The 24,895-nt window shown below is 43.5% G+C and overlaps 3 protein-coding genes across 8 annotated transcripts in view; 1 reads left to right on the plus strand and 2 right to left on the minus strand.

The window, feature by feature from the left end:
* Nucleotides 1-590: 590 nt before the first annotated feature.
* SMN2 (survival of motor neuron 2, centromeric) lies at nucleotides 591-5,774 on the minus strand. Of its 3 annotated transcripts, none has more exons than XM_068423218.1 (9): nucleotides 5,699-5,774; nucleotides 5,525-5,596; nucleotides 5,312-5,437; nucleotides 4,850-5,023; nucleotides 4,288-4,431; nucleotides 3,183-3,254; nucleotides 2,547-2,657; nucleotides 1,565-1,650; nucleotides 591-1,196 (listed from the first exon to the last, which is right to left on the minus strand). In XM_068423218.1, the coding sequence occupies exons 1-8, from the start codon at nucleotides 5,735-5,737 to the stop codon at nucleotides 1,594-1,596; spliced, it is 795 nt and encodes a 264-aa protein (XP_068279319.1). In that variant the 5' UTR covers nucleotides 5,738-5,774; the 3' UTR covers nucleotides 591-1,196; nucleotides 1,565-1,593. The 3 variants fall into 3 exon arrangements, with proteins under 3 accessions (XP_068279319.1, XP_068279318.1, XP_068279317.1); XM_068423217.1 differs by having other exon boundaries at nucleotides 591-1,192; nucleotides 4,823-5,023; XM_068423216.1 differs by having other exon boundaries at nucleotides 4,823-5,023.
* A 997-nt stretch (nucleotides 5,775-6,771) lies between these two features.
* SERF1B (small EDRK-rich factor 1B) lies at nucleotides 6,772-13,562 on the minus strand. The gene is made up of 3 exons (XM_068423282.1): nucleotides 13,457-13,562; nucleotides 7,810-7,918; nucleotides 6,772-7,278 (listed from the first exon to the last, which is right to left on the minus strand). Exons 1-3 carry the CDS (start codon nucleotides 13,461-13,463, stop codon nucleotides 7,206-7,208), a joined length of 189 nt encoding a protein of 62 aa, XP_068279383.1. The 5' UTR covers nucleotides 13,464-13,562; the 3' UTR covers nucleotides 6,772-7,205.
* A 2,605-nt stretch (nucleotides 13,563-16,167) lies between these two features.
* Nucleotides 16,168-24,895, plus strand: part of BDP1 (B double prime 1, subunit of RNA polymerase III transcription initiation factor IIIB) — a 58,651-nt gene continuing 49,923 nt past the window's right edge. For all 4 annotated transcript variants that reach the window (XM_068423326.1, XM_068423328.1, XM_068423327.1 and 1 more), the window contains exons 1-5: nucleotides 16,168-16,425; nucleotides 21,327-21,876; nucleotides 22,533-22,636; nucleotides 23,663-23,722; nucleotides 24,110-24,253. In XM_068423326.1, the coding sequence (XP_068279427.1) occupies nucleotides 16,253-16,425; nucleotides 21,327-21,876; nucleotides 22,533-22,636; nucleotides 23,663-23,722; nucleotides 24,110-24,253 (1,031 nt within the window). In that variant the 5' untranslated portion in view covers nucleotides 16,168-16,252. The remainder of the gene's footprint in view (nucleotides 16,426-21,326; nucleotides 21,877-22,532; nucleotides 22,637-23,662; nucleotides 23,723-24,109; nucleotides 24,254-24,895) is intronic.

The raw sequence follows: 24,895 nt of genomic DNA on the forward strand, positions 1-24,895 counted from the left end.
GTTAAAAACTGATAATGCCAGATAGTAACACAGGACTAGCTGATTGAGGCAGATGGCAGTTGTGCCTCTTCTTTAGCAATGAACAGTTGCTGAACAGCTGATTTAGAAGCTTTGCATTACTGCAAGCAATCTGAATTTACTTCAACTAGACAATTAAGAAAAAACCTTCAACGTGGCTTAGGGAAGCTAAGATTATGTCTTTCTCTTTTTGCTCAATTATTTGTGGGAAAACTGATTTTTCTGACACTCAGCCACAGTAGGAAAAGGAACCGAATGCAGTGAAGTTTAGGCCTGTATTTGGCTAGTTTCCCTGAAAAGTAAACCACTGGCATTAGCTAAATTACTCTCTAGTTTTCTGGCTGCAGCTTCTATTCTACAAGAGTTAAGACTGTAAGGGCTGAAATCTAAGTCAAGTCCATACTCACCATTACCTTTCTACTGTCTGCTTTTTCTAATTTGCTTTTAGTAATGGTACTCAGAAAAAGGCCACAACAGCAAAACTTCCTGGTGTATTTCAGCCATTCATCCAACAGACAAATGTCTACAGAAGCTAAAAATAAAACCACCGCAAAACAAACCACACCCCTAAATTCAAAGTTTGAAAAGTAGAACTTTATTGACAAGCATTTGAAACAAAAAACAAGCCTTTCTGAATCCAGCTGCCATATTCAGGATTCTAATCAGACCCACAAGATCTCTCTTCTAATATGATGGTATACAGTTTTCCAGGCCACTGCCACTGTAACATACATGGCTGCCATAGCTGTCTCGTAAAAGAATATACTGTAATTGCTAGTTCTGGTGTTCTCATTCAGATAAAAAGTCTGAGGAATACAAGAGGTGTTAAAATGAGAGCTAACCCCACATGGTAGATTTCATTTAAATGACTTAAATCTATCCTGTGGTAAAAAGACCACAAATCTATCGTGGTAAAAAGACCAATTGTTTCAGGGAAGTAAAAAATATTTTATTGCTGCAGTGATTTCTAAATACATTTGACTAGAGGTCTTTAAGAAATAGCTCATTTCAATGCACATATAACTACTGCTCTCAAGTTATTTGTTTACTTGTTATCAGTGGCAGCTCAATGTTAAGACAATGTTAAGATTAATTGTCTTCATAAAATCCTGATCTTCACCATCAACCATCAGTGTGTAAGTCATATACACCTCTCGGTGGAAAAAATTTGTACCTGGCTTTAAAATAGAAGGAAAAATTAGTGTATACAAGAGCTTTTTGTTGTTAAACAAACAAACAAATAAGAATTACTTAACTGCACAGAAATTACATGTTGTCACAGAAAATCAGTAAAGCAAGTCCCCAAGAGAATATAGTTTTGTTCTATAAGGAACTGAACAATATACTGGAGAGTTCTAACCAAAATATTTCAAATAAAAGCACAGGCACTGAAGCAATGAGCCATGACACTGGACAGAAGTCCCAAAGCTCGCAGTTTCTGCACAGAATTCAAAACTTGTTAGGAGCTTGTAAAATGAACTGTAGTTTCAAATAAATTTGTCAAGCAACACTGTATCTTCATTTAGCACAAAATTACAATACTTACCGTCCTTCAAAACAATGATGGATGTTCAGTTATTTTTCATGCATTTCTCTCTCCAGTGCTGCTTCCATTCGACTTTGTTTTAAACCCTACAGGATACAATTTAGTAAAATCTTGTTTTTACTAAAATGGAAGTAAAAGCTTTAGTTGCAGAAAAAAACCTGTTTCGGACAATTGTTTTTTACTCCTTTACAAATCAAGACTAGCTTTTAACTCTTTGGGGAAATGAGGACACTTTAAACAGGACAAAAGCCAAAATACATGTCTTCTTTATAATCAGTGGCTCTACAGAGTAATTTCAAATCTTTATTTCTTGTTCAATTAAAAGTAGATTAAAGCAATCCCCAATTATATATAATCTGAAACAAGAAATTCCAAAAACAGTCTTTTGAAGATACCCTATGGCACCAAATCCACCCTTTCTAACTTCCCCAATGCAAAGAGTTTAATTCCTCTTGTAATTTTCTTTCTTCATAAGTTAACTAAGGAAAATAGAAATCAATACTCCATGTCACAGATTTTTCACAACTGTGCTGACAGATCCTGCTGGACCTTCACAATCACCTGAATCAATTACTGATGAATATTCTCTGTAAAAATGCCAAATCTGATCCTAAATGTGATACTACCACTCATACACAAAGAAAATACATAGAAGATTACTGAATAACAAACATATTCAGATTTACCCTACCTGTGTACAAATAACTGCTTGTTTCAGTATGGCTATAAAAGTACCTAATGCAACCCCTCCAGTGGGACAAAGAACTAAAACAACATTGACTGTACATATATGCTGTCTCATGTGACTCCTACTCAAGGAAAAGAATACTTTTATACAACACAAAATACCCTTAAATTTAGCTATTGTAAATTAGAACAAAAGATCTAAAACACAGCCTTCCCTGTCTAACTTCTTGCTGAAAAGCAGCAGCAACACAAAAGCAAAATTACAAAGACATTTCAAGACAGAAGTGGCACGTACCAGGTAATATCCAGTGTGATAACCACTCATGTACCAGGCTATCAACATGTTCCCCAATGCTTCATCGGCCTCAGGAGAGTCTGGCCTCATAGGTGGTGGAGGAGGAACCAACTAAGAAATCACAAAGGAAATGTCTATGTTTCAATAGGGTATATCCCAAGCTAGATAGCAACCAATTCTAAAATGTCAAAATATAAACCTGAAAAATAGAAACATATCCTCAATGCACTCTCTGAAAAGGAATCAAATTAAGATGATATTTTCTGAAATCATGTAATTTCCAAAGCCTGGGGGAAATAGGATTCCTGTAACTTGACTGTACACAAAGTTTTATTAGGGGAAAATATTTGTCTGCATCAGTGAAATGCTGTTAACCAAACAGAAGGTGTAGCTTCTTCAAATAATTTTTCTCTTGATCCAACAGCTTCACTATCACAAAAATGAGTGCAGATCAGACCTTGTGCATTGGATTCTTGTAATATTCGTAACTGAATGCGTTATCAAATACCTGGAAGATACAGACTCTAACACAGAAATGTGTTCTATAAACACAGGTGGTGAGCACATTCAGTTAGAAAACTTGAGATCACCAACACTCATCTCTGACACGTTCTTCCTCACTTTCCTATCACTTACCGGTGGTCCTGCTGGGAAGGGTGGGGGACAGCAAGATAAAAACGATGGAGGTGTCCTGAATTTTGATCCAGACTACATTGAAAAAATTTTAAAGTGCAAATTAAAAAGACATTTCAGGCATTAGGATTTTATTTAAGAGAATTATTTGAAGCAATTCACAAACCTTAAACTAAAGGCAACACATCACAGCAATTTAATGAAGCTGCAACACCACCACCACACAGTAGCTATTTCTGTGGACAATTCCATGACTGGAAAAGTAAAACTTACATTACCTGTGTCAGTCAGGTACACAGTGCTGAAACAGGGTTCTAGTTAATACAAGCACTTAAAAAGCTTTTTCTAAATAGAAGTCAGTGGTTGCACTCTCACATGAAGAAACATATCTAATATTGCTTACAGGCAAACAGATAATTTCTCTGCTCCTGTGGGGTGGGGGGCACACGCTGACTAAATTCCGTTATGCTTGTGAATGTCTTTAAAATGAGCTTAGATACAAATCTATTGATATGAAAGAAAAAATATCTAAGAAAACCTTATAAAGAGACCTTGCACAAACAGTAATATTTAGAAAACACAGTGCTGCGTTCAACTGCACTGTGATTTAGACTCCTACACAACAGGAAAACTGAAGAGTGTATCAATACCCCAGCCCTCATAATTCAATAGGGAAGCTACAGCTGAAAGCTGCTACGACATCTGGACATCACTTCTGCTGCCTTCAGTGTCTTGCATAGTGAAACATATCAATTGGTGAGAAGAAGTGCCATCTTCTTAAAACATCAACAGTGCTATCATTAACAGCACTACCACAGTCCAGGGAACAACATCCCTCTTTTAAGTTATATGGCAGTTGCAAAGCAAGTGTTGGCTAGGGAGAAGGCTTTCCACTCTATATAGCAGCACTGCAAAAGGGCTACACTGTGGCCAGATGATTATAAAATAACATACCAACAGGCTCTAACATGCATATCTGTATATCCGTTCTCAAAATGCTGTTAATTGGTTTCTAGACAATGATAAATATCATCAATACACTGTCTAAGAATGTAGCCACCAGGCTTAACAGTGGTATATGAATTATTTCAGAAAAGGCTAAGCTTACCCTTCCCAGACCTGGGGCTGCTGGTGGTGTAGGAAAATGTAGGTTTTGAGGGGAGAATCTTGCTTTTGTGCAGTTGTTTTTGTTTTGAGGTGACTGGGAAGATTTTTCACTTTCATCTGTTGAATACGGAGTCTCATTTTCATTCTAGAAGACCAAGACATTTTTATGATACACTAAACAGGAGTTTACAGCAAGCAATTTTAGTGTGGAAAAAGCTTGGAAAGCCCTATCCACATCCTTCCTTCTCTCAGCCCTCCCAGTCCTACTCAGGAAAGATCTTATAACCTCATAATCTTATCTGCTCACCATTTTAGCTATGTTATCTTTCACTTGTGAATTTCTTGTTGTCCCCTCCCTATCTTCCACGCTGAGTTCAAGTAGTAAGGGGACACTTTCACTCCCTCCATCAGCTTGTGTCCATTCACAATGGAATCGGGTATCAATTCTCACTCTGAACACCGCAGTGGTACCAGAAATACTGAAAGAGTTGGTTCTCCCACTTTCCTTTTCAGAAGAACCAAAAGGTGTCCCTCACCTCCCCAGAACTGCCCATCCCATTTACTGTTTCATCGCTGGCTGGAGGAAGTAGATCAGACAGGTTCTGCTCCTCCTGATTTCCATATCCCATGTAAGTAACAACACACGTGCCTCTCTTCTGATTGATGGAGGCAATAGTTGCCGGGTACACATTACCATCCTCAGACCAAACAGCATTACAGCTGTCACCAACTTTCCACTGCAAGAGAAGCAAAAGAGGCAAGTAAATACCTACACCAATGATCAGAGAGAAAGATCCCTTTTTCTAAACTACTTTTTGTCCCAACCATGAGAAAGATGACTCCCACACAGAAAGTTTTTCCTTTGTATTTAGTGAAATTGCTCAACGTAACCTATACAGTTTATAACATTATCATCCTCCCACCCTAGAACATAACTCTCAAGGTGATGAAAAAGCTACTTTTGAGTACCACAGAGAAGCACAACATGCAGTACGAGCATCACTAGCATTGGCAGGTGAGGTGACCTGTTTCAAAGGCACTGTGTTGCTCTTCTTTCTATTTCTGTTCTTTTTATTGTTTTTTCTCTTCATACCCAGGCGTTGCTCCTGTTTGTCCGAAGACTCCGAACACTCTCCGTTCTTTAAAGCATTCTGCGGGAAAAGAAAGGAGGAAAACAGTCACAGGCAGTCCAGCGGCCTCAGCCCAGGGTCCATCTACGCCGGAGCCGCCCCCCTTACCTTGAAAGAGGCCACCGCCTTGTCGTACGCCTTGATAAGGGCCGTGTCGTCCCACACGTCCGAGTCATCGCTCTGCGGAGGCCACACACCGCTTTACCGCCACTCCGAAGCCCCGCTCCCGCCACCCCCGACCCGACCCGCCCGGCCCCGGCCCCGGCCCTGGCCGGGTCCCACCTGCCCGGTCCCTCGCCGGAACAGCACCCGGTCTGCCATTGCCTGCCCCGGCCCCGCGCGGCCGCCTGATACGCACGCGCCCTATCGCCACTTCCGGCGCGCCGCGGCCCCGCCCCGGCGCCGGTAGCGGCAGGCCCCAGCGTCCGGCCGCGAGGGGCGGGGCCCGGCGGGGCCAGCGGCAGAGCATGTCGGCCGTAGCCCGTCCCTCGGGTCACCGGCACGCGCCCTGCTCTCCCGCCGAGCTCATCCCCTCCGCCGCGCTGGTTACCGTAGCTGACAGCGCCAGACCGGAGCCGCCGCCAGGCCGCTGGCCAGGCGCTCGGTGCGCGTTTCGGCAGCCCGCGTCGGTCAGGGTGCGCTGCCGGGCCGGGAAGGGGTTTGGCTGAGCTTAGCCTGGGGGCGCAGGGCTCACGCCGTGCAATCCCCCTCGAAAAGCCTGGCAAACTCGTGAGCGGGAGCCCAGACCGAGACAGCTCGGAGCGCACGGAAGAATCCACTTCGTTTCTCACACACGGCAGTGCTGTATTGCCCAAGCCAGCTGCGTTTTCCCTCAGACTCTGCTCGAGCTGTGCCTGGGGCCTGCTCGCAATAAACACGCTTAGATCCACTGGTACCTATACAGGCAAAGGCTTCAGAGCTCCTTCAGAGATTTAAACCAGTTTCACCTCAGTCAGTACTTGGCATGCTCAAAAGCATGTCTGTAAAGCGAGCACCGTGTTTTCTCACACTAAGTTTTATTCCTGAGGCTAGTTTAAGCAGCAATTTTAAATCATTTTAGTGACGCAGCAATTCCAAGATCTGCTTCCATCTGCAACTCATTAACTTCAAGCCTGCAGCTTCTCTTACATTAGTATCAGTACACCAATGAAGTCTGCAACTTGATAGGCATCTTTTTCTATAGTGCAGACTTACCACTGCATGTTATATTGCTTATAATATGCATTTCTTATAAACTTTATTTATACTTGTATTATTATACTTACATACTTATATTGCATTTCTCCACAATTATATCTCTTGTGTTCTTGGTAATAAACTGATTATCAAGCATAACCATTTCAGATTAGACAGTATTTCATGCAACATTTTATTGTAAAAATAATTTAAGGTGAGATTTACAGTTCCGACCTCTGTAAACACATTTCACAAGTGTGTTCCATTCTGAATGAAGCTGTACTTAGAGAATTAAGACAAGAAAATCTGGTCTAACTGTAGATTCAGTAGTTCACTGTTAACTGGAACCATTAAGCGAAACCAACAAATGCAGCAAAAGCTGGAGTAAAGCTATTGCTTAGAACTTTTATTCCTACGCATGCAGAAGAATGTAGTCAGTTTTGAAATAGCACTCCAGACAACGAAGCCTATGCTAACCAGAAAATACTCTAAACTAATGCTAGCTGAACAACTCTGCAAGATAGACGTTTGATCATTTAATGGCCGCACACTTTCATGATCTTCTAAGCCCTTCTGCTTCATTGGTGCACTCCATCTTCTCCATATACGCAGCTCATTTTGCTCCTGCCTGCAGAGACTTCCTTTCATTAGCCGCTTTTTGTTTTTGCTGCATAATTTCAGAGTCTCTGTGAAGAAAAAAAGTTGGATTTCAGATACTGGCTCACTATTTTTCTAAGTAGGGTCTCCTCCAGCTTGTTTCTGCCCTTTAGCAACCTCCATTTCAAGAAGGCAAAAAGATTAGTGTAAAACTTCTCAGTTAGCCATGAGCACACTGTTTCTATTATAGTGTTTTTTCCAGTACAGTACCCCATGAGGTGGACAAGTTACTCGTTTAGTAGACCTTAGATAATCCTAGTTTTAGAAGGACACAATAGATCAAACATCTTCAAGAAAAGTATTACACAATCTTTTCCTGTTTGCACCAGGCAAAAAGCTGCTCAAAAGAAATAAAAGCTTTACAGGTCTTACCAAAAATAAATCTGTTTAACAGCAGATACAGTAAAACCCACATCCACAGCTTATGCTCTGGTAGTGAATGGACTGTGAATCAAGGCAAAGTACTTAAATGGTGTTTCAGCTAAGACACTGGATTCTTTCTGACCCATTTTCCCCTCCTATTTTGCCCAATCATTTCACTCAGCTGTACTAGATCTTACCTCTGTTTTCTCTGAGAAGCAGACAAGCTATCCTCTTTCCTTTTCCCCTTGTGGATCTCCTGAGTCTTCTTCAGGTTCTTTTGGCGGGCAAGTTCACGCTGGTTTCCACCTGTAAGATAATATACAGTTTATACAGATACTACCACTTTTTACACACAGTTTGCCTGTGTAGAAGTCTATTATAAAGGTGGTAAGATTTGGCTCAATCTGTAGCATTGGTATGGCAGTATCTTCTGTAGTTGTCAGTATGTTCCATCACAGTCTCCCTCTCCAGAGCACAACGGGAGGCATGAAAGCCTATTAGTTCTCACATTTACATTTCTACAGGTTATGTCCAAGAGATCACCAAAATCCATTCCAACATTCCTTCCAGAAATGAAATGCAGTTTCCCACAGAAGACTGAAGGCAGACCATCCCAGCAATAGCCCAGGCAAAGTGCCGACAGTAACTCATCCAAAGAGGAGCCATCCTCACTATCTCAAACAGATTCCAGCATCCAATATATCTTACAAACTAATTTTAGACTGAAAGAACAGCGTCTCCATTTAGCCCACATCCAGGGCTAAACAACAACCAGCTGCTCTATCACCCAATGACCCCTCCCCAGCCAAGAATGGGAACTGGGAAAAGGAAAGGAGACCCATGGGTTCAAATGGAAACAGACTTAATAAGAAAGCCAGTATCAATACTAATGCTAATATAGAACACACAGAGTTATACTGAGCCCTTACAGTGGTCACGAGCTGTGCGCTCCCAGCCGTGAATGCCAGACGTCGAACACTGCGAGCACCACGGCTCCAGCGACAGCACGACGGTCAGAACGAAGGGGAGAGCAGGCCTCAGGAGCAGAACGACGGGCAAGACCCTCCAGGGATGGTGACCTCTGAGAAGAGAGGCCATCCCCAGCAAACTTCCCAATTGACAGAGAACGTGACATTTATGTATGGAATACTGCTGTTGGCCAGCCTGGGCCAGCTGCCCCGGCTTCCGCCCCTTCAAGCTTTAGCACCCGGCTAACTCCAAACTGCGAATGGCCCTGATCACCGTGGAAACCCACATACCACGGCTGGCCACGAACTAAAACAAAATGTCTTACCACCTTTGTTCCCACCGTATCAGGTGCTGCAGTCTTCTCAAAAACGCAGCTTTTCTGAACCGAAAATTGATTCTATGATTCTATCCCAGCATAACCAGGACAAACAGCAGTAAAATAAGGGCAGCCTGAGAGAGTTTATAAACTTCCTCAAACTCGTCCCAAGGCCCTTTAAGAAATCAAACAGCAAATGGATGTAAGTATTTGGAATCCAGAAACATCCATCTGCTTTCAGTCTGTAGTGCTGTCATACAAAATCACTGACAGATCCCATCACATCCCACGGTCAAGCACCATGAACTTTTTTAAGTCTTGCTGATACCCAGTAGTAGCAGTTAGGCCGTTACACCTATTCGTAGAAGGAATACACTTCTGCAGATGCCACTTAGAAGATAACCAGTATCGTTAATACATAGGGGAACTTTGGCTTTACCTTATGGTAAAGTCCCCAGAACTACTTAACACTAAATTCATAGGCACTTATACGCCAGAATCTCAGCTAGCGTATCAAATGCTGAAGTTGCCTTACTCTGGGAACCACGAGAGCAGAGAACACACAGTACACAAGCAGCTGTATGTAGGTTTAATTCATTTTTGCTCCAAGGCAGCTGACGTGTATGCAGTATAAGGCTACAGCAGCTTTGGAGCTTCAGCCCAAGATTTTGTTTACCTACCACATACCACAGAGCCCCTTGCAAAAGAAGTGGGGCTGACAAAGCTGAAGTTAACACACAACCAAAATTCTAGCTCCTCATCAAGGCACCTTGTTCAGAATAAAATGACTTACCACTTTCCCAAAACAGGTGTGTGCATATGTCCCTGCACAGGGCAGACAACCCTAATGCTGTTCACATGTGAGAGTCTTCATGCTATTGAAGGAATTAGCAAAACAAGCATTCAGGAAGGTTCCTTCCATGCACTATTATGGGCTTCTGTTCATTGCTTTCTTTCCCATGCATGCTTTTTAGATTTCATTGTAAACCAACATCTGTATTTTTCAATCATCTTCCTCATTTTATGAGTGTCTCTATGTAGGCATTCCCCTAACTTCACAGCAAGGGCACAGTTATAGTTGTTCTACCTACTTTGCTTGTGATGGACTGTTAGTCCATTCAATTAATTACACTCAAATACTATTAAAGAAGTGACCTCAACAGATTTTTTATTTGAAATCAAGCACAGCACTTAAGCATGGCCTTAGCAAGTGCTTAGTCTCACTTTCAACAAACACGAGAAGAGTAACATCATATACATGTAAAGACACAAAACCACATCACTGTTGCCAGTGGACACCTCTTCACAGGACAGCCAGCTACCAAGGACTAGTAGTCCCAGGACTACCAACCCCCTGAGCTGCTGCCAAGTTAGGTGTGCCATCTTTTTGATCAGACAACGTTCCTGAGGACATGACATCAAAACCCGCACAACGCAACTGCTGCTCAGAGCAGATGCAGTTCTCCATCTAAACACTCAGCGTCTTCCAGGCAACAGTCACAGCCACAAATTCTTCTGCATTAGCTGACAATCTTTCCTTAGTATCCACCTCCTTATGGCAGTTCTAGTCTGCTCTAACCTGCCAGAGCTGATTCACTTGCTTGGTATTCTCCTTGCCCTCTTTCTTTTGGACTCAAAGTGTTCCAGATACACTAGCCATAATCACTTGTGCTGTTGAACAAACATGATCACATTTTTCCATGCTCAAAAATCAAAGCTCCATCTCCCCATAATTTCTGTTGTGCCTCTTTTCAGTCTCTCTCCTGTCTTAAGACTATCTATGCTGTCTTTCAATCTCAAAGACACAGATCCCTCTGATCTTCAGGTGGCTGTAATTTCAGGAAGCAGTTTAGGACCAGGTCAATTTTAAACAGCAACCTGTTTATACGATCCACAGCTTTGTACTCACTCCATTTCTGAGCTGATAAAGGTACCTGCCATGTCAACAAATAGACCACAGCAACCCTGCAGAAGCAGGGGTTCTGTGCGTTCTTCACACCAGTACGTGTACTGTCTGGCAAGAGGTGCCAGAAGCCCAAATGAAAACAGCGTATTATGACTGCTGCTTCCTGAGGGCTGCTCCTGCCTTGGAAGATATACTTCATCTGTGACGGGACAACAAGTACTACCTTTTGAAAAAGCTAAGAGAACTCCTGCTTCATCCTCCTCACTAGCATTCAGTGAGATCCTGTCCCCAAAGTCCATATAGAAGAAGGGCCACTATTTGTTCAGAAACTGAAGTAAAACAGCTATTTATCTCTGGCAGTACTGGTGTTGATTAGCACTTGATGACTCATAAGCAGATGATACATTCCAGGCTATAAATGGTTCTTCAGTTTTGTGGTGCTCAGGAGGCATGAATGTCATATAAGCAAGTTAGCAGCAATGAAACAGCTCTTCTGTGGTGCTTAAAGAAATGAAGTATCTTCTTTCATCATGAAGAGAGACAGGCAGGAATTCTGCTATAGTCATAATTCACATAGTACTTATCTTCCACCCTTAACCTGATGTACTTCCTTCCTTTCCAGCAAACATTGTGCAGGGAGTCTGCAGAGTTATTCCCCACACATGGCAAGACTGTAAACTTAAGAACCAAACTGAATGGCATCACTGAAAAGCGTGGCTGCCGTTTCTGCACAGCAAAAAGGGAGCAGGTAGCAAAGTAGAGCAATACAGTACGCACACAAGGCATACAGAGCCAAACAATGATTTGAAAAGAAACTCGCTTGTACCATTCCTGCTTCCTCGTAAACATTGCCAAGGACTGTTTGGCCCCAGGTACTTCACCTGGGATGCTGAATGCGTAACCCAAGGGAGACAGTGCTGTCTTCTACACTGTGTAACATCAACCTAAAACTTCCATGAAGTGTGGTCCCACCCTGACAGAAGACAATTCAGCTTCCTGTAATGTGAAAGTCAAGCACAAACTGCCACATAAATGCCAGTACACCCTTTCTGCTTATACCTATGCTTGAGCATCCCCCCCCTTGCCTGCCACTGCAAGACATGCCTTAGTTCAGCCTGTCCCTGCTCTTCCAAGATCCAGCTATTCTTGAAGAGAAAGATAAGCAAAAGACCTCTGAATAGTGCTGGAACAAGCAGTAATGATCTCTGCTGTGAGGAGGTCAAAGAGAATGGCAGTAAGGATTGGCTACTGAGGTCATCATCACTGGCATTCTTTCTGAGCAGCAAAGGATCTAATCACATGTCACAACTTAAATTAGAAGAAGAAAAGTGCCTGCCACCATGTCCCAAAAACAGAATGCAAAAGTAAACTGATCAGTCTGATGCAAGCACAAAGCAACAATGGAAGGCGAGTGACAAAAAAAAACTCCAATTCATCTAGTCATCACCATCTTCACAAATTTATTCAGTTTTCAGGTACCCTGAAATTTGGCAGTGCAACAAGTATAATGAATTTATAAGCTCAGAGGCATGGTAAGTAGTTGTTAATGAGCAATCCATTCTTATTCTATATGACCATTTGAAATCACAGGATCTAGTCCAGGTCTGACTGATAAAAAAGCACTGAACTCTGGAAACATGTACTAAAGCTAAGACTAGACTGTATGGTAGCACACCACAACTTCTACACCTCTAGTATTTCATATACTGTATTAAACTAGGTAATCCTAAACTGAAATGTTATGATTCTGCTATGCTCAGGTGTGGGATACTGTACCTCTTTTTAACCTTAAGCTATGTTTATTTCAGAATCATGCAGAACAAGGAAAAAAAATACCAACGAAAGCCATAAACCTGCCTCTTCCTCACATTCAAGAGATGATCTGTGCACCACCTGTTTATGATCCAGGTTGTCATCTGCACTTACAGCAGTACAGTGGCTTCAAAGCTACATATTTTTAAATGCGAATGTAAAAGCACCTCCTCAATTAAACACAAGCAGTTTCTGTATAGTCAAGTATAATACACAGAAGCCAAAACAGCAACCACACCAGTCTGGTGAGCCGGAGTATTCTAGGCTTGGTTCACAGTTCTCCACCATTTTAGAGTAGATACACCAACGTTACCTCTGAATAAGGTGATGATTAGCAAGTCCGGTTGCCCTTTCAACGACAGCCTTAACAACCACCGTTTAAGCAACATAGTGTTAAGTATTCGGCAGGGATATAAAAGCTCTTTATTTACAGACTGGACGGTAGCCCGGACTGCAACCGAGCGTTACTGTTGTTCCAGCAGATCACCATCTCTTCCTCCTCGAACCAGCTACGCCCGGGGAGGGGGTGATGATGTTTCAGCTCCAAGCCCACGATGGCGGCAGGCTGTGGGGAGCCTCAGCCCCAGCGGCCCACGCACTCGCCACGGGGACGCCATGTCCACAAGGACCAAGACCCGACAGCGGCCCCACACCGCGGCCAACCCCCGGCCCCCGGATCGACCGCCGGGCTGCCCTCGGCGTCGCGCCCAGGCCGCACTTCTCCGCTGGCCTGGAGCCCACCGGCCCGCCGCCGTTCCGGTGGAGCGGCCCAAGGCTCACCGGGCCCTCTGCTCCCCGACAGGGCCCCAGAGCAGCCCTCCTGAGGCCCGCCGGCACTCACGGGTCATGGCGAGACGCTCAGGCCGCGCCGCGCAGCACCGCCGCCGCCAACAACCCGACGCTCCCCTCCGGCTACCAGAAACTTCTGCCTCGCCGCTCGCCGCTCACGTCCCTTATAAAACCTCGCTGGCCCCTGTCGTCATTGCGGCGCGCGGGGTCGGTACCACCGCCTAATGGTCTGGTCCAATCAGCGAGCTGTGTGCTGCCGGCGCGCGGCTGGGGGGCGGGGCCGACGTGAGGCGCGGCGTCCATTGAGGGGCGGGGGCGGGGACGGAGCGTCCCTTCCCCTCCCTCCGCCGCTGGGGAGCGCGACGCGGGGCGCGGGGCCGCTGGCGCCGGGGGTGGCGGTCGGGCCGGGCGCTGCGACCCGCAGCGTGGCCGTGGGAAGGGCAATGTTCCTGAGAGCGAGGTGTAGGGGAACCGAGCTGCCGCGAAGTGGCGAGAGGAGGCAAGGTGACAGCCCCACGCACCGCTACAGGCTGGGGGCAGAGTGGCTGCAAAGCTGCCTGGCGGAAAAGGACCTGGGGGTGTTGGTCAATGGCCGGCTGAACATGAGCCAGCAGTGTGCCCAGGTGGCCAAGAAGGCCAATGGCATCCTGGCCTCTATTAGGAATAGTGTAGCCAGCCGGTCTAGGGAAGTGATCGTCCCTCTCTACTCGGCACTGGTGAGGCCGCACCTTGAGTACTGTGTCCAGTTGTGGGCCCCGCACTTCAAGAAAGATGTTGAGGTGTTGGAGCGAGTCCAGAGGAGGGCGACCAAGCTGGGGAAGGGTCTAGAGAACAAGTCTCATGAGGAGCGGCTGAGGGAACTGGGGTTGTTCAGTCTGGAGAAAAGGAGGCTGAGGGTGTAATAAACGGGTTAACTTTGTTCATAAAATCGTATGTGAGTGTAGAGGGCTTCACTGTAACCTAGCTAAGAGAAACCACAAACATACTGATAAGTAAACATCTGCTCCGCAAACATCCTGATAAGTAAACATCTGCTCACTTGCTTGCTGACTAATGCCATATACAGAAACAACTGCTGCCTTATCTATATGCTTACTAAGCAGTCCTAAAAACTGTTTAATCAAGGAAACTGTCATATGCTTGTTGGAATCCCTATGACTAAGCAACTCAAGGGAGGGGGTTGGTTTGCGCAAACTAACTAAATTACCAGGTCCACTCCAGGACACCTGAGGAAGACTTCGACCTTCATTCCAATGACCACCAGGAGACCAATAACAACCAGGAGACCGATAACGACCACCTAACAACAACGCAGAGGATTCTGGAGGCCACGTATGCAGGAACAAAGGACTGGGGGGGCATAAATGGGATGATTCGTGTAATAAGAAAAATGTGGTCCTAGATGACCATCCTGTTAGGTAGAGATAGTAGGTTTAAATAACATATGCTGAGCTGTAACTAGATAAGGAATTATCAACACAACCGACTAACGGCAAACACCGACAAGAGGAACTATCAACACAAACAGGAGGAAATTTACGAATAATGAGGGTTCCTGGAAATAATTAACATAATTACACCCATTCCCAGAAACTAATTGTAACAACCCTTACTCATCTTAATGAATATGTATGTTTTATCCAATAAATTGGTGTCTTCTTTGTGATTCGGTGCGCGCCGTTGGTGGAGCGGTGACTCCCCGGCCGCCCAGCGCTGTTTTTGCTCATTTATCGCTTGCTAAATTCATGTTAATAAACTTTCTTATGATTAATATAAATTGGCTTTCCCGATTTATCACGAGCTTCTATAACAGAGGGGAGACCTTAATCGCTCTCTACGACTACCTGAATGGAGGTTGTAGCGGGTGTTGGTCTCTTCTCCCAAGTAACAAATGATAGAAGAGGAGGAAACTGCCTCAAGTTGTGCCAGGGGAGGTTTAGATTGGATATCAGGAAAAATTTCTTCACCGAAAGGGTTGTCAAGCCTTGGAACAGGCTGCCCAGGGAAGTGGTGGAGTCACCATCCCTGGAGGGATTTAAAAGACGTGTAGATGTGGTGCTTAGGGACATAGTTTAGTGGTGGACTTGGCAGTGCTGGGTTAACAGTTGGACTTGATGATCTTAAAGGTGTTTTCCAACCAAAACGATTCTATGATTCTGTTATGCTCCGTGTCGGAATGAGTCACAGCAGCAATACAACAAGCTGACTGAGCTCTGGTCAGGCATGGAAGATTTCGGAGGAGTCTATATTTATGCGAATGAAGGAAAATAATAGTTTTCGAAACACCCTTGTGTAAGGGTACACGGCCTTTGATCAACAAGCAAATGGAAAAAGAAATCACTACAGATTGTTGCCGGTTAAAATCACCAAAGAATGCTTAAAAACCCCAAAACACACACTTTGCTGCTTTTTTTGGGCACTAATTGGCTCTTCCAGCTTTGCACACTGAAAGCAAAAGCGCACTTCCCCCACCCGAGGATGCTTTAATACCGCCCAAGCCCTCCCACAGGAACGCAGGAACCTCCTCTGTTTGGTTATAAGGTTGATCATAGCGGTCGCAACCAACGCCTGCAAATCTGCTTACGAGATGTCTGCATTAAGGAAAAAAACAGCCTTGGAGCCGCTGTTAAGCACAACCCGTGGGCTCGGCCGTCGCTCGTTTCCGATGCCACCTCCCCCCGCGGCGCGGGCGGTGCCCCCTGTCGCCCCTCCCCTTCCTGCTGCCCGCGCTGATGACGTCACTGGCCGCACCGGGCGGGGAGACGGGTGACATGCCGTGAGGGCCGCTGAGCTCGCGGCCTTATCAGGCGCCGCTGAGGCCGAGCGCCCGGAGCCAGCCGCCCGCACCATGTTCCGCCGGGCCCGCCTCAACGTGCGGCCCAACGTACGACCCGGGGGCAGGGGTACCGGTGGCGCAGCGGACCCGGAGCCTCAGGGCTCGGGCTCCCCGGCGGCTGCCAGAGCAGAGGCCGCGGCGGGAGCGGCGGCCGAGCCTCCGCCGGCCGCGCGGCGGATCGAGAGGTGAGTCGCACCGAAGCCTCGCGGTAGCCCAGGGTGTGGGGAGGGTGGTCGGCCTTCCGAGTCCCCCGCGAGACTCCCCGGTGGGGCCTTGCCCGACCAGCTGCCCCCGCCTGGCCGTGGATCCCCGGGAGCGGGGTGGGCCTGAGGGAGTGGGGGGACACCCCCCCGCCGCCCTTCAGAAGGACCTGGGGATGTAGTTGGTGGCAGGCTCTCCAGTAGCGCTTGTTGTCACGGCCTGTCACCTCCTGGTTGTCCCTGCTTTGGTTTGGAGTTGTGTCGTCTCGAGGACCTTCTGAAATAGAGACGCTGCACCGCCCTCCGGTCGGTGCCTGGTGGCAGTTGTGTACGCGGTAATCCGACGACGACTTCTGGGTGTTTGACGCATTTGCAACCTAAGCAAAACCTGCGTTTCTTTACTGCGGTTGCACTGCAGGTGCTTGAAATAATACATAAGTCAGGACTGCAGAGGAGGGGCCTAGTGTGGTCCAATACTCAGTTTTTCTGGCACTGCAGCAGCAAGGAGCTCCAGTTTGCTGTGTACAGCAAAAATTCATTGCACTCCACTACTGAATGACTTTGATTTTGCATTCTTCCAGCACTTTCTGGTTTGTATTCACTTCTTCATGCACCAGGAAAGGAGATCTTTCTGACTTTTTCCTTTTTGATTGTTTAATTTTTTAAGTGCTTTTTGTTGCAATGGAAATGCATAGTAAGGTTGGCCTTAGGACCAGTCCTTCAGGACCTCCCTGTTGTGGGTTAACTCTGGCTGGCAGTTAAGGCCCACACAGCTGCTTGCTTGCTCCCCGCCAAGTTAATGGAAAATAATAACTAAGAAAACTCTCCAAACCAAATGATAGTTTAGAAGGCCAACACTGGTTTATTGCAGTGCAGGGTGCATTGGGGATCTATCCTCATAGCATGCACACTGAGGGACAAAAGCACATTCATTATATACGTTATAGAAAAATGAATATTCTTGCAATTCCCAAGAAAAGCCTGCCTATTCTAAAAAACCTTATGTATATGCTAATATATTGCAAAACTGTCTTTGAGCATGCGTACTAAATTGGGGAAGGGGTCTCTGGTGGTCTCTAGTGGTCGTAATCCCCCCATAGTGATGCTGTCCGCTGTATGACCCCGCTTCTGCACAAGTGTGATGATGCCCTTATGCTGACACATGCAGGTTGCTCCAAGGAAAAGATGCTGTTCTGGTCCTTATAGGATTTATCTCTTCTGGCACCAGAGTTGTAGGCCAGAGCTGTGAATCAAGTCATTAAGACACAAGAAGGGTGTTGTTCACAAGCTTGTTTATCTTTTGGCCCTTCACTCGTAATTAGTGAGGAATTTAGTTGAGACCGTGGATTCACTATGAATAAGCAGAAGCAAGAGCCTTTCTGCATACCATTCCCACCGGTACCTCAGTGATAACTATAACTTCGAGTGTTATCAGTCCTAGAAGCAGAGACTGTCTACACAACATGCAGTTAGCTTCAGAAAGTGCCGTTATTTAGCTGGAAGTAAAATTCACTGAAAGGAAAATTGGTGCTGTTTAAAGATTAAACAAAGGGGGCCTTCTGAGGCCTACTTTTACTAAACTGTCTGGTATCACCCAGGTTGTATGGGCAGAGAATCGGAAGGGCAAAAATGAGAAAACTCATGGATTGAGCTAAAGACAGTTTAATAGGTAAAGCAAACGCTGTACATGCAAGCAAAGCAAAATCGGGAATTCATTCACTGCTTCCCATTGGCAAGCAGGCGTTCAGCCATCTGGAGGAAAGCAGGGCTTCACGCGTGTGGTGGTTACTTGGGAAGACAAATGCCATCATTCTGAATGTACTCCTTTCTTCCTTCTTCCCCCAGCTTTTATTGCTGAGCAGATGCCGTATGGTATGGAACATTGCTTTGGTCAGTTGGGACCAGCTGTCCTGACTGTGTCCCCTCCCAGCTTCTTGTGCGCCCTCAGCCTGCTTGCTGTTGGGGTGGTGTGAGAAGCAGAAAAGACCTCGACTCTGTCTAAGCACGACTTAGCAATAGCTGAAATGCAGCTGTGCTATCAACACTGTTTTGGTCACAAACCTGAAACATAGCACCCTATGAGCTGCTGTGAAGAAAATTAATTCTATCCCAACCAAAAGGAGTACGGACCAGTTCTTCAGGACATTTCCCCAGTCTGATAATTGGTCTTCAGAACAGCCTTATCACTTCTCTTAACTAGATGGTTTTGCATCTTGCATGAATGCCTCTGTTCTTTCTGTTGAAACTTGTCCTTTATGACATAATACAAGGTCTTCTTACAGTCTTCTGTTTCCTGCAACTACAAATTCAGGTATCGGACTAGCTGGCATGGCATGGCTTTCATAAACTCATGCTGCCTTTTATTCAACTTGTATCTGACATCTTTTATACTTAAGCTTGTTTTGCATTCTGCTGTAATGATGTTTTTCTTTCAAATTTTATTTATAAAATTTATGTGTTACAGAGATCAGATTACCGGATCTTTTGTTACCCAGTACTTTTTTTCTTAAATGAAGATGTAGTAGCTATTTTTCAATTATGTGGTACCATTGCTGATTCAGCAGATTTATTAAAGATTTTTGTGTTTGTAATTTAGTGGGTGCTTCAGTGTAATCTGATTGTAAGGTTCAAAACTAGACACCAATGTCATTCTGAAAGGGAGAATATTCTAAGGGATCTATTCATGTGGCTTGAAAAATAGACCTTTGCCATATAAGTAACAGGCTTATAAAATATTTTCCGCAATAAATGTGGAAAATATCTAAGTGTACAAACCCACAAAACCACATCCTGCTGTTTTAAAGAAAAAGTAGAGCAGTTATAAGAAACTTAAGACTGTAGTGGAAGCTGTTCACATTGAATGTAGTGTACAAACCTCTTCAGTTTGCTAGTGCAGTGAAAGGTGTGGGATGTGGCTAGGAAAGAGCTTCTTTGGAGAAGTGCAGGTTTAGAAAATGATGCACCTGTAAGAAGAGGCACATGGACCACTGGAGTGCTGCAGTGGGTTCCACAGCTCAGCTGGAGGGAGAAGGTAGTATCCAACATAAAACTTCTGGGAGACTCTCGGGTGAACTTTTAGACCTTGGAGTAAGTAGAAAAGGCACAGGTGAGAGCTCCTCCCTTCTTGCCCTTGTTTGGTCACCCTAAATTCCAGTGAATAGCTGTTTTTTAAAGTTTTTGATTGCTTTTGAAGGCATATAGCAACCAAATAGGAGAGAGCAGGCCTAGGGATTTATTGCCGTGTAGGCAGTATTTGCTTCTTGGAGAACTGTCTCTCTAGACGATGCATTTTAAAGATGCCTGGGTGTCTCTGAAGATTCAGGAAGAGTGGATTTGAGGGAAGTCACACAATTTGATTTCCTGAGTGCAGTAACTGGTGACATACAGCACAATGTGTTTGTTGTGTGGTCTGCAAGAAAAGTAAAAGCAAATGTGAAAATATCTTGCGTATTTATTCTTCCAACCTTAGGCATTCCTTCGTAGCTTCTCAAACCTGTATCTGTAGTGTCAGTTACTTTCCATTGTTTCATTTTCTAAATGCTGAATGGGTTTTGTTGATTATCAGGGAAGTGAAAATCCTCTAAGCATAAGATTTTTATTTTTTAAAATACAGTTTCTGACAAATTGTATTTACCAGTTCAGAAATCTGGTGTGGCCCTCTGATTTAAAAACTCAACAAAACACAAGTGGTATGGAGAAGATGAACAAAGAATAATTTTCCACTGTCTCTTTCTGTACAAAAACCAGAAGACGTTGAATGGAACTTGCAAGGATCTCATTCAAAACACAGGGAGGCACCATGTAGTAAGGCTGCTGAACTCCTTGCTGAGGGATGTTCTGTGTACTAAAAATGTATGCGAACTCACTGTGGGACAAGTTGATTCAGAGAAGTCTGCTGAGGCTGTTAAATACAAAGCCATCATCTGTAGCATTTGCCTGAGTCACAGTAGCTGGAGAGGATTTGGAAAAGTTTCATTGTATATTTATGCTTTTCTTATATTCCTTCAAAGGCATTTGCTTCTGACTGTTTTTGAAGATGGCTAAGTGAATCACGGGTGTGGTTGTCTTTATGTACAGAAACAAGGCATTGTTCCAATGTAAAATTAAAAAAACTCTTTATGACTCAGTTGTAATTCTCCTGCAGTCTTACTGTGAGCAACAGCCAAGGAGCCAAACACTGGAGGAGTCTGCAGTGAGGAAGATCATAATGGTTGGCAATTTTGCTTGCACTTTGAAAATTATTTCTCTGTAAGGGATGGAAAAAATACTTAAATAGAAAGCTTTCCAGGGAAGCTAAAAGTTGTTGCATCTAAAAGGCTACTTGTGATATGTTAAGTGTGAGCACTAGAATAACAGCAGCCAGTTTTGCTGCTGAGGTTTTTTTTGGAGTTCACAGTTCACATATCTTCTACTTGCAAACGTGTAAGAGGAGTGTTCAGATTGATTGTAATAAAAATCATCAAGCTACTTGTTGCATATAGCTTTATTAAAATGTTTTTAATATGTCACCTATGCTATGTGGGCTATTTTTTATAAAGCTTTATTGTATTATGATGTTTGGAATTCTCAGCTGAAAGTAGAGAGCCTTCCAATAAAGGGGCGGGGCGTGGGGAGGAGTGTGTGAGGTTAGCGTTATTGGTCACCTAGCTTGTAACAGTAAAATTAATTACTATTAATTGATATTAGAAAATAATATACCAGTTCTTATAGCTGATTGGTTTATGAGGAAGTACCAGCTACAGGTTGGTTCTAGTGTGGCTTCTTGTATGTAACTATTTTTCTGTAGCACTATGTTTATACTGATGGGCACATAAACATATCTTGAAAGTAAGAGCTATAAATCTGTCACTGTAAAGTATTTCAGAATACTTTTTTAAATTTTCCAGCAATGACAAGGCTGATAGCTCAATTGATGCTGGAGAAGCTAGCAAACCTGCAGAGATGCCTACGCAGAGAAGAAAATGGATCTCCACCATGCCCAATCTTGTCAAACCCAGAGCTGGACCTTCATCTGCTCAACGTTCTACAACAAAACAGCAGAGGCAAGCATCACAGGCTCCTGATGGCAGTGCTTCACTTCAGGATTCTGCTGCATCAGAAAAGAGTAGTGTTGAAAGCTCTTTAAAGTCTCCCATGCTGCCTGAAAAGAGAACACCTGTGCCACAAGTGCCACAGTTTTCCCCACTAAAAAAATCGGTGATCAAAGAGCAAACTATAGGTGTAGCTGCTCAAAAAAATGATGATACCTTGCAGAAGAATGTACTCTCCCCACTCAAGGAGAGACCAACACAGGAAAGATCAGGAGCACAGGAGGAAATGCTTCCTACAAAACCTACTCCTGTAAAAGAGAAACGAATGTGTTCTGACCGTGAAAGGATCCTCAAAGCTCGGAAGTTAAGAGAAATGCTTAAGGAAGAGCTGAAGAAAGAGCGGATGGTAGGCCTGTGTTGAGCAGTGCTGATCTATGAAAGGCAAAGACACGTGATTCACCTGACATACATTATCTGTTTGCAATAGTGTTTTCTAATGATCGTCGGCCACTTACTGCTAATAGTCTGTGATATCTCATAACTCTGTATGGGTTTAGCCTGTTTATAAGCAGTAGTAGCACTGTGTTCCTCATAATACAGCCTTCAAGAGAAGTTGTGTATCTTTTCATTTGATTAGACCCACAAACCACCCTTTTTGACGTGAGACCTGCTATTATATAATAGTCAACATTCCAATTTTAAAAGTTTCACATTTGGTAATGCAATGGGGAAGTGTGCTGTAAGAAGCTTGGGATTTGGGGTTTCTCATATCTTTTCAACTTGATTGTTGACTGAGTTCTGTGTTTTTTGAATAATTTTTCACTTTTATTTGTGCCAAGTATTGAATTTCTCTGAGAGGGTAAGTCACTTAAGGGTCTGTGGCATCCTCTCTGACAAAGGGACACTTTTAAGGTAAACTTATTTCCGTTATTGGGGGCAGGGGAGGGAAACAACAAAAATCCCCAAATGGGGTACTTCATAAACAAAGAAAAATATTAATTTGTGAAATATGAAGTACTTCGAGGGTGAATTTAAGTTCTTTCTCTTTTGGTATGGAAACAGTTGAAACACAGGCCTCCAATAATTGAAGGACGTTCTCCACCAGATCGTTCTAAAATGACCATGAGAGACTTGATATACTATCTGCCAGAAAACAATCCTATGAAGTAAGTATGACTCTTTTTTTCTCTCCTTAGGTTAAGTCATTTTCCTAGCAATCTTAATAATTGTGAAAAGGAGAATTCTTAAATCTGGAGTATAAGTACCAATGCAGTATTGTTGCAATGGTAATGCAATGGTAACAAAAGCTTCTAGATGTTTTCACATCTACTCAATCTTCAGGCAGAAATGGGAATGGAGATTAGTGTACTTGTTGAAATATAAAAACATGAACCTGTCCCAAGGGTTGATTTATCTCTGTACTAATGCAGAATAATAGCAAATATTTTTCTTTTTTTTTTTAACTAGCTTCTGTTAAATTTTTAGTTATGACTGCCTGCCAAATCTAGTAGACTGCAAGAAGCTAAACATTTCTCCTTCCTGGGTGCTGACGTGCAAAACGCACTGCAAGACCCACGAGGTCTCTCCATTGCAGCTGGACAGATGTAGCAGCTACTGCTCCCTTTGCAGGGTTTGCCAGTAGCAAGGCTGAGTGAGCATCCCAGAGGTGCACATACAGAGGCAATGCTAACGCAGCTGGCTGCACAGACTACCACAGCCAGAGCAGGGCCTTTTTCCTGCAACTACCAAAACCAGTCATATAAACATAAATACAGCTATCCAAGTCCTGTTCTTCCTCTCAGCAGCAGATGAGTTTTCTGCTGTTGTCTGTTCTCACCTGCTAATGTTTGCGTTCATGTGTGTTTTATTTATTTATCACTTTCCTTGTTATTTTTTCTTTTACACTGAGTAGTCCTTAAGCAGGTAATGAACCAGATGCTGTCATATGCCCTGTACCCTCACAATGGATTACTCTTGAAATATCTTTTTTTTTGTACTTGCTCATACAAAAAAAAGCAAAATTCATTAAGCAGTGGTAGTTGTTCAGTTAGACTCAAGTCTAGATGTGGTACAAAGAATTGAAAAAAACCTTTGTGTTTCTTTGTCCGATATCCACTAAAAGCAGGTTTTGTGGAATGAAGCAGAAATGTATCTGTACAAACATTCATCTCGAGCTTTTTATAAAATTCTAGGTCTTCATTGGCAGAAGAAAAGAGAACAGAAAAAGATTCTGCACTGGGTCAAATAAAAGAGTAAGTCTTGGTGATGGAAGTACTTACAGTCAAAAAGTTTTCTGATGCTGGCAAAAACCATGTTTTTGTGGTAATACTAACAAACAGTGTCAGTCTTTTTTTTTTTTTTGTTTTTCACTGTTTCCATATCACAGCCTGTATTTATAATGAATTGTAATTTTGGAGGGGAGGGTGGTTAAAGAGCATTTTGCTTTCAATATTATGTTTTTGGATTTGTCCATTTTATAATAGAATGGAAAGCAGATTCCGGAGTTTGTGCATTGACTAACATACTGGTGGGTTGCATTGCTGGGTGGTTCATTAAATTATTGAATGTCTGGCATACAGAGCAGCAATTCAAAACACTTAACAAAAGTAATATTTTTGCTTGGTCTCTTAAAATTGTAGACAGGAAGAGAAAAGTAGTCCTGATCATGAAGAGGAAGATGAGGAGGAAGAAGCAGAGAATGGGGAGGAGAGTCAGGACGGTCCACTTCTAGTTCCTCGTGTAAAAGTAGCAGAAGATGGTTCAATTATTCTGGATGAAGAAAGGTAACAAATTCTATGCCTGACTCATGGACAATATGTACTACACTGCTGCTTAGTTTGTGAATAGAGAAGAGTTGCTTTAGACGGGGACAAACGTGAGTGTATTTATGTGTTAAGAGTGAAGCTATCCTAACTTAGGAAATGGTGCAAATATGTGGCAAAATACGAGCAGCAGTTGTCTGCATCTTGGTAGTGGCAAACTTTTTCTATGAGAAATCTCTTTGGAGAAAGAGACAGAGGAAGGTGATGTATTTTATTACAGTAAATGAATACTGAATATTTATCAAACTTCCAAATGTCTTCTATTTAGTTAACTTCTTTATTTCTCACAGTTGTATTTGTCTGCTTGCTGTTATTCACTTGTCAGTATGATTTGTTCCAGCTTTGCATCTTGCATATTGCTGCTTTATTCAGCTGTCAGTGTTTCCCAGTAACTTTGCTTAGAATATGGCTTTTTTAAAGCATTACATTATCAAATTCCCGAGTTCCCTAAATGTATTATTAGTGTGAGATTTAGGCCAAGTAAAAAGTTGAAAGTATTCTAAAAGGATATGGTGAGGCTCTTGTGGTTTTGCAAAATAATTTTCTTTAATATTAAAAAGACAATTTTTTTTTTAAGATATTTAATTATGTCTGTATGGTATC

The sequence above is a fragment of the Nyctibius grandis genome, chromosome Z (genome assembly GCF_013368605.1).
Source record: "Nyctibius grandis isolate bNycGra1 chromosome Z, bNycGra1.pri, whole genome shotgun sequence".
Lineage (NCBI taxonomy): Eukaryota > Metazoa > Chordata > Aves > Nyctibiiformes > Nyctibiidae > Nyctibius > Nyctibius grandis.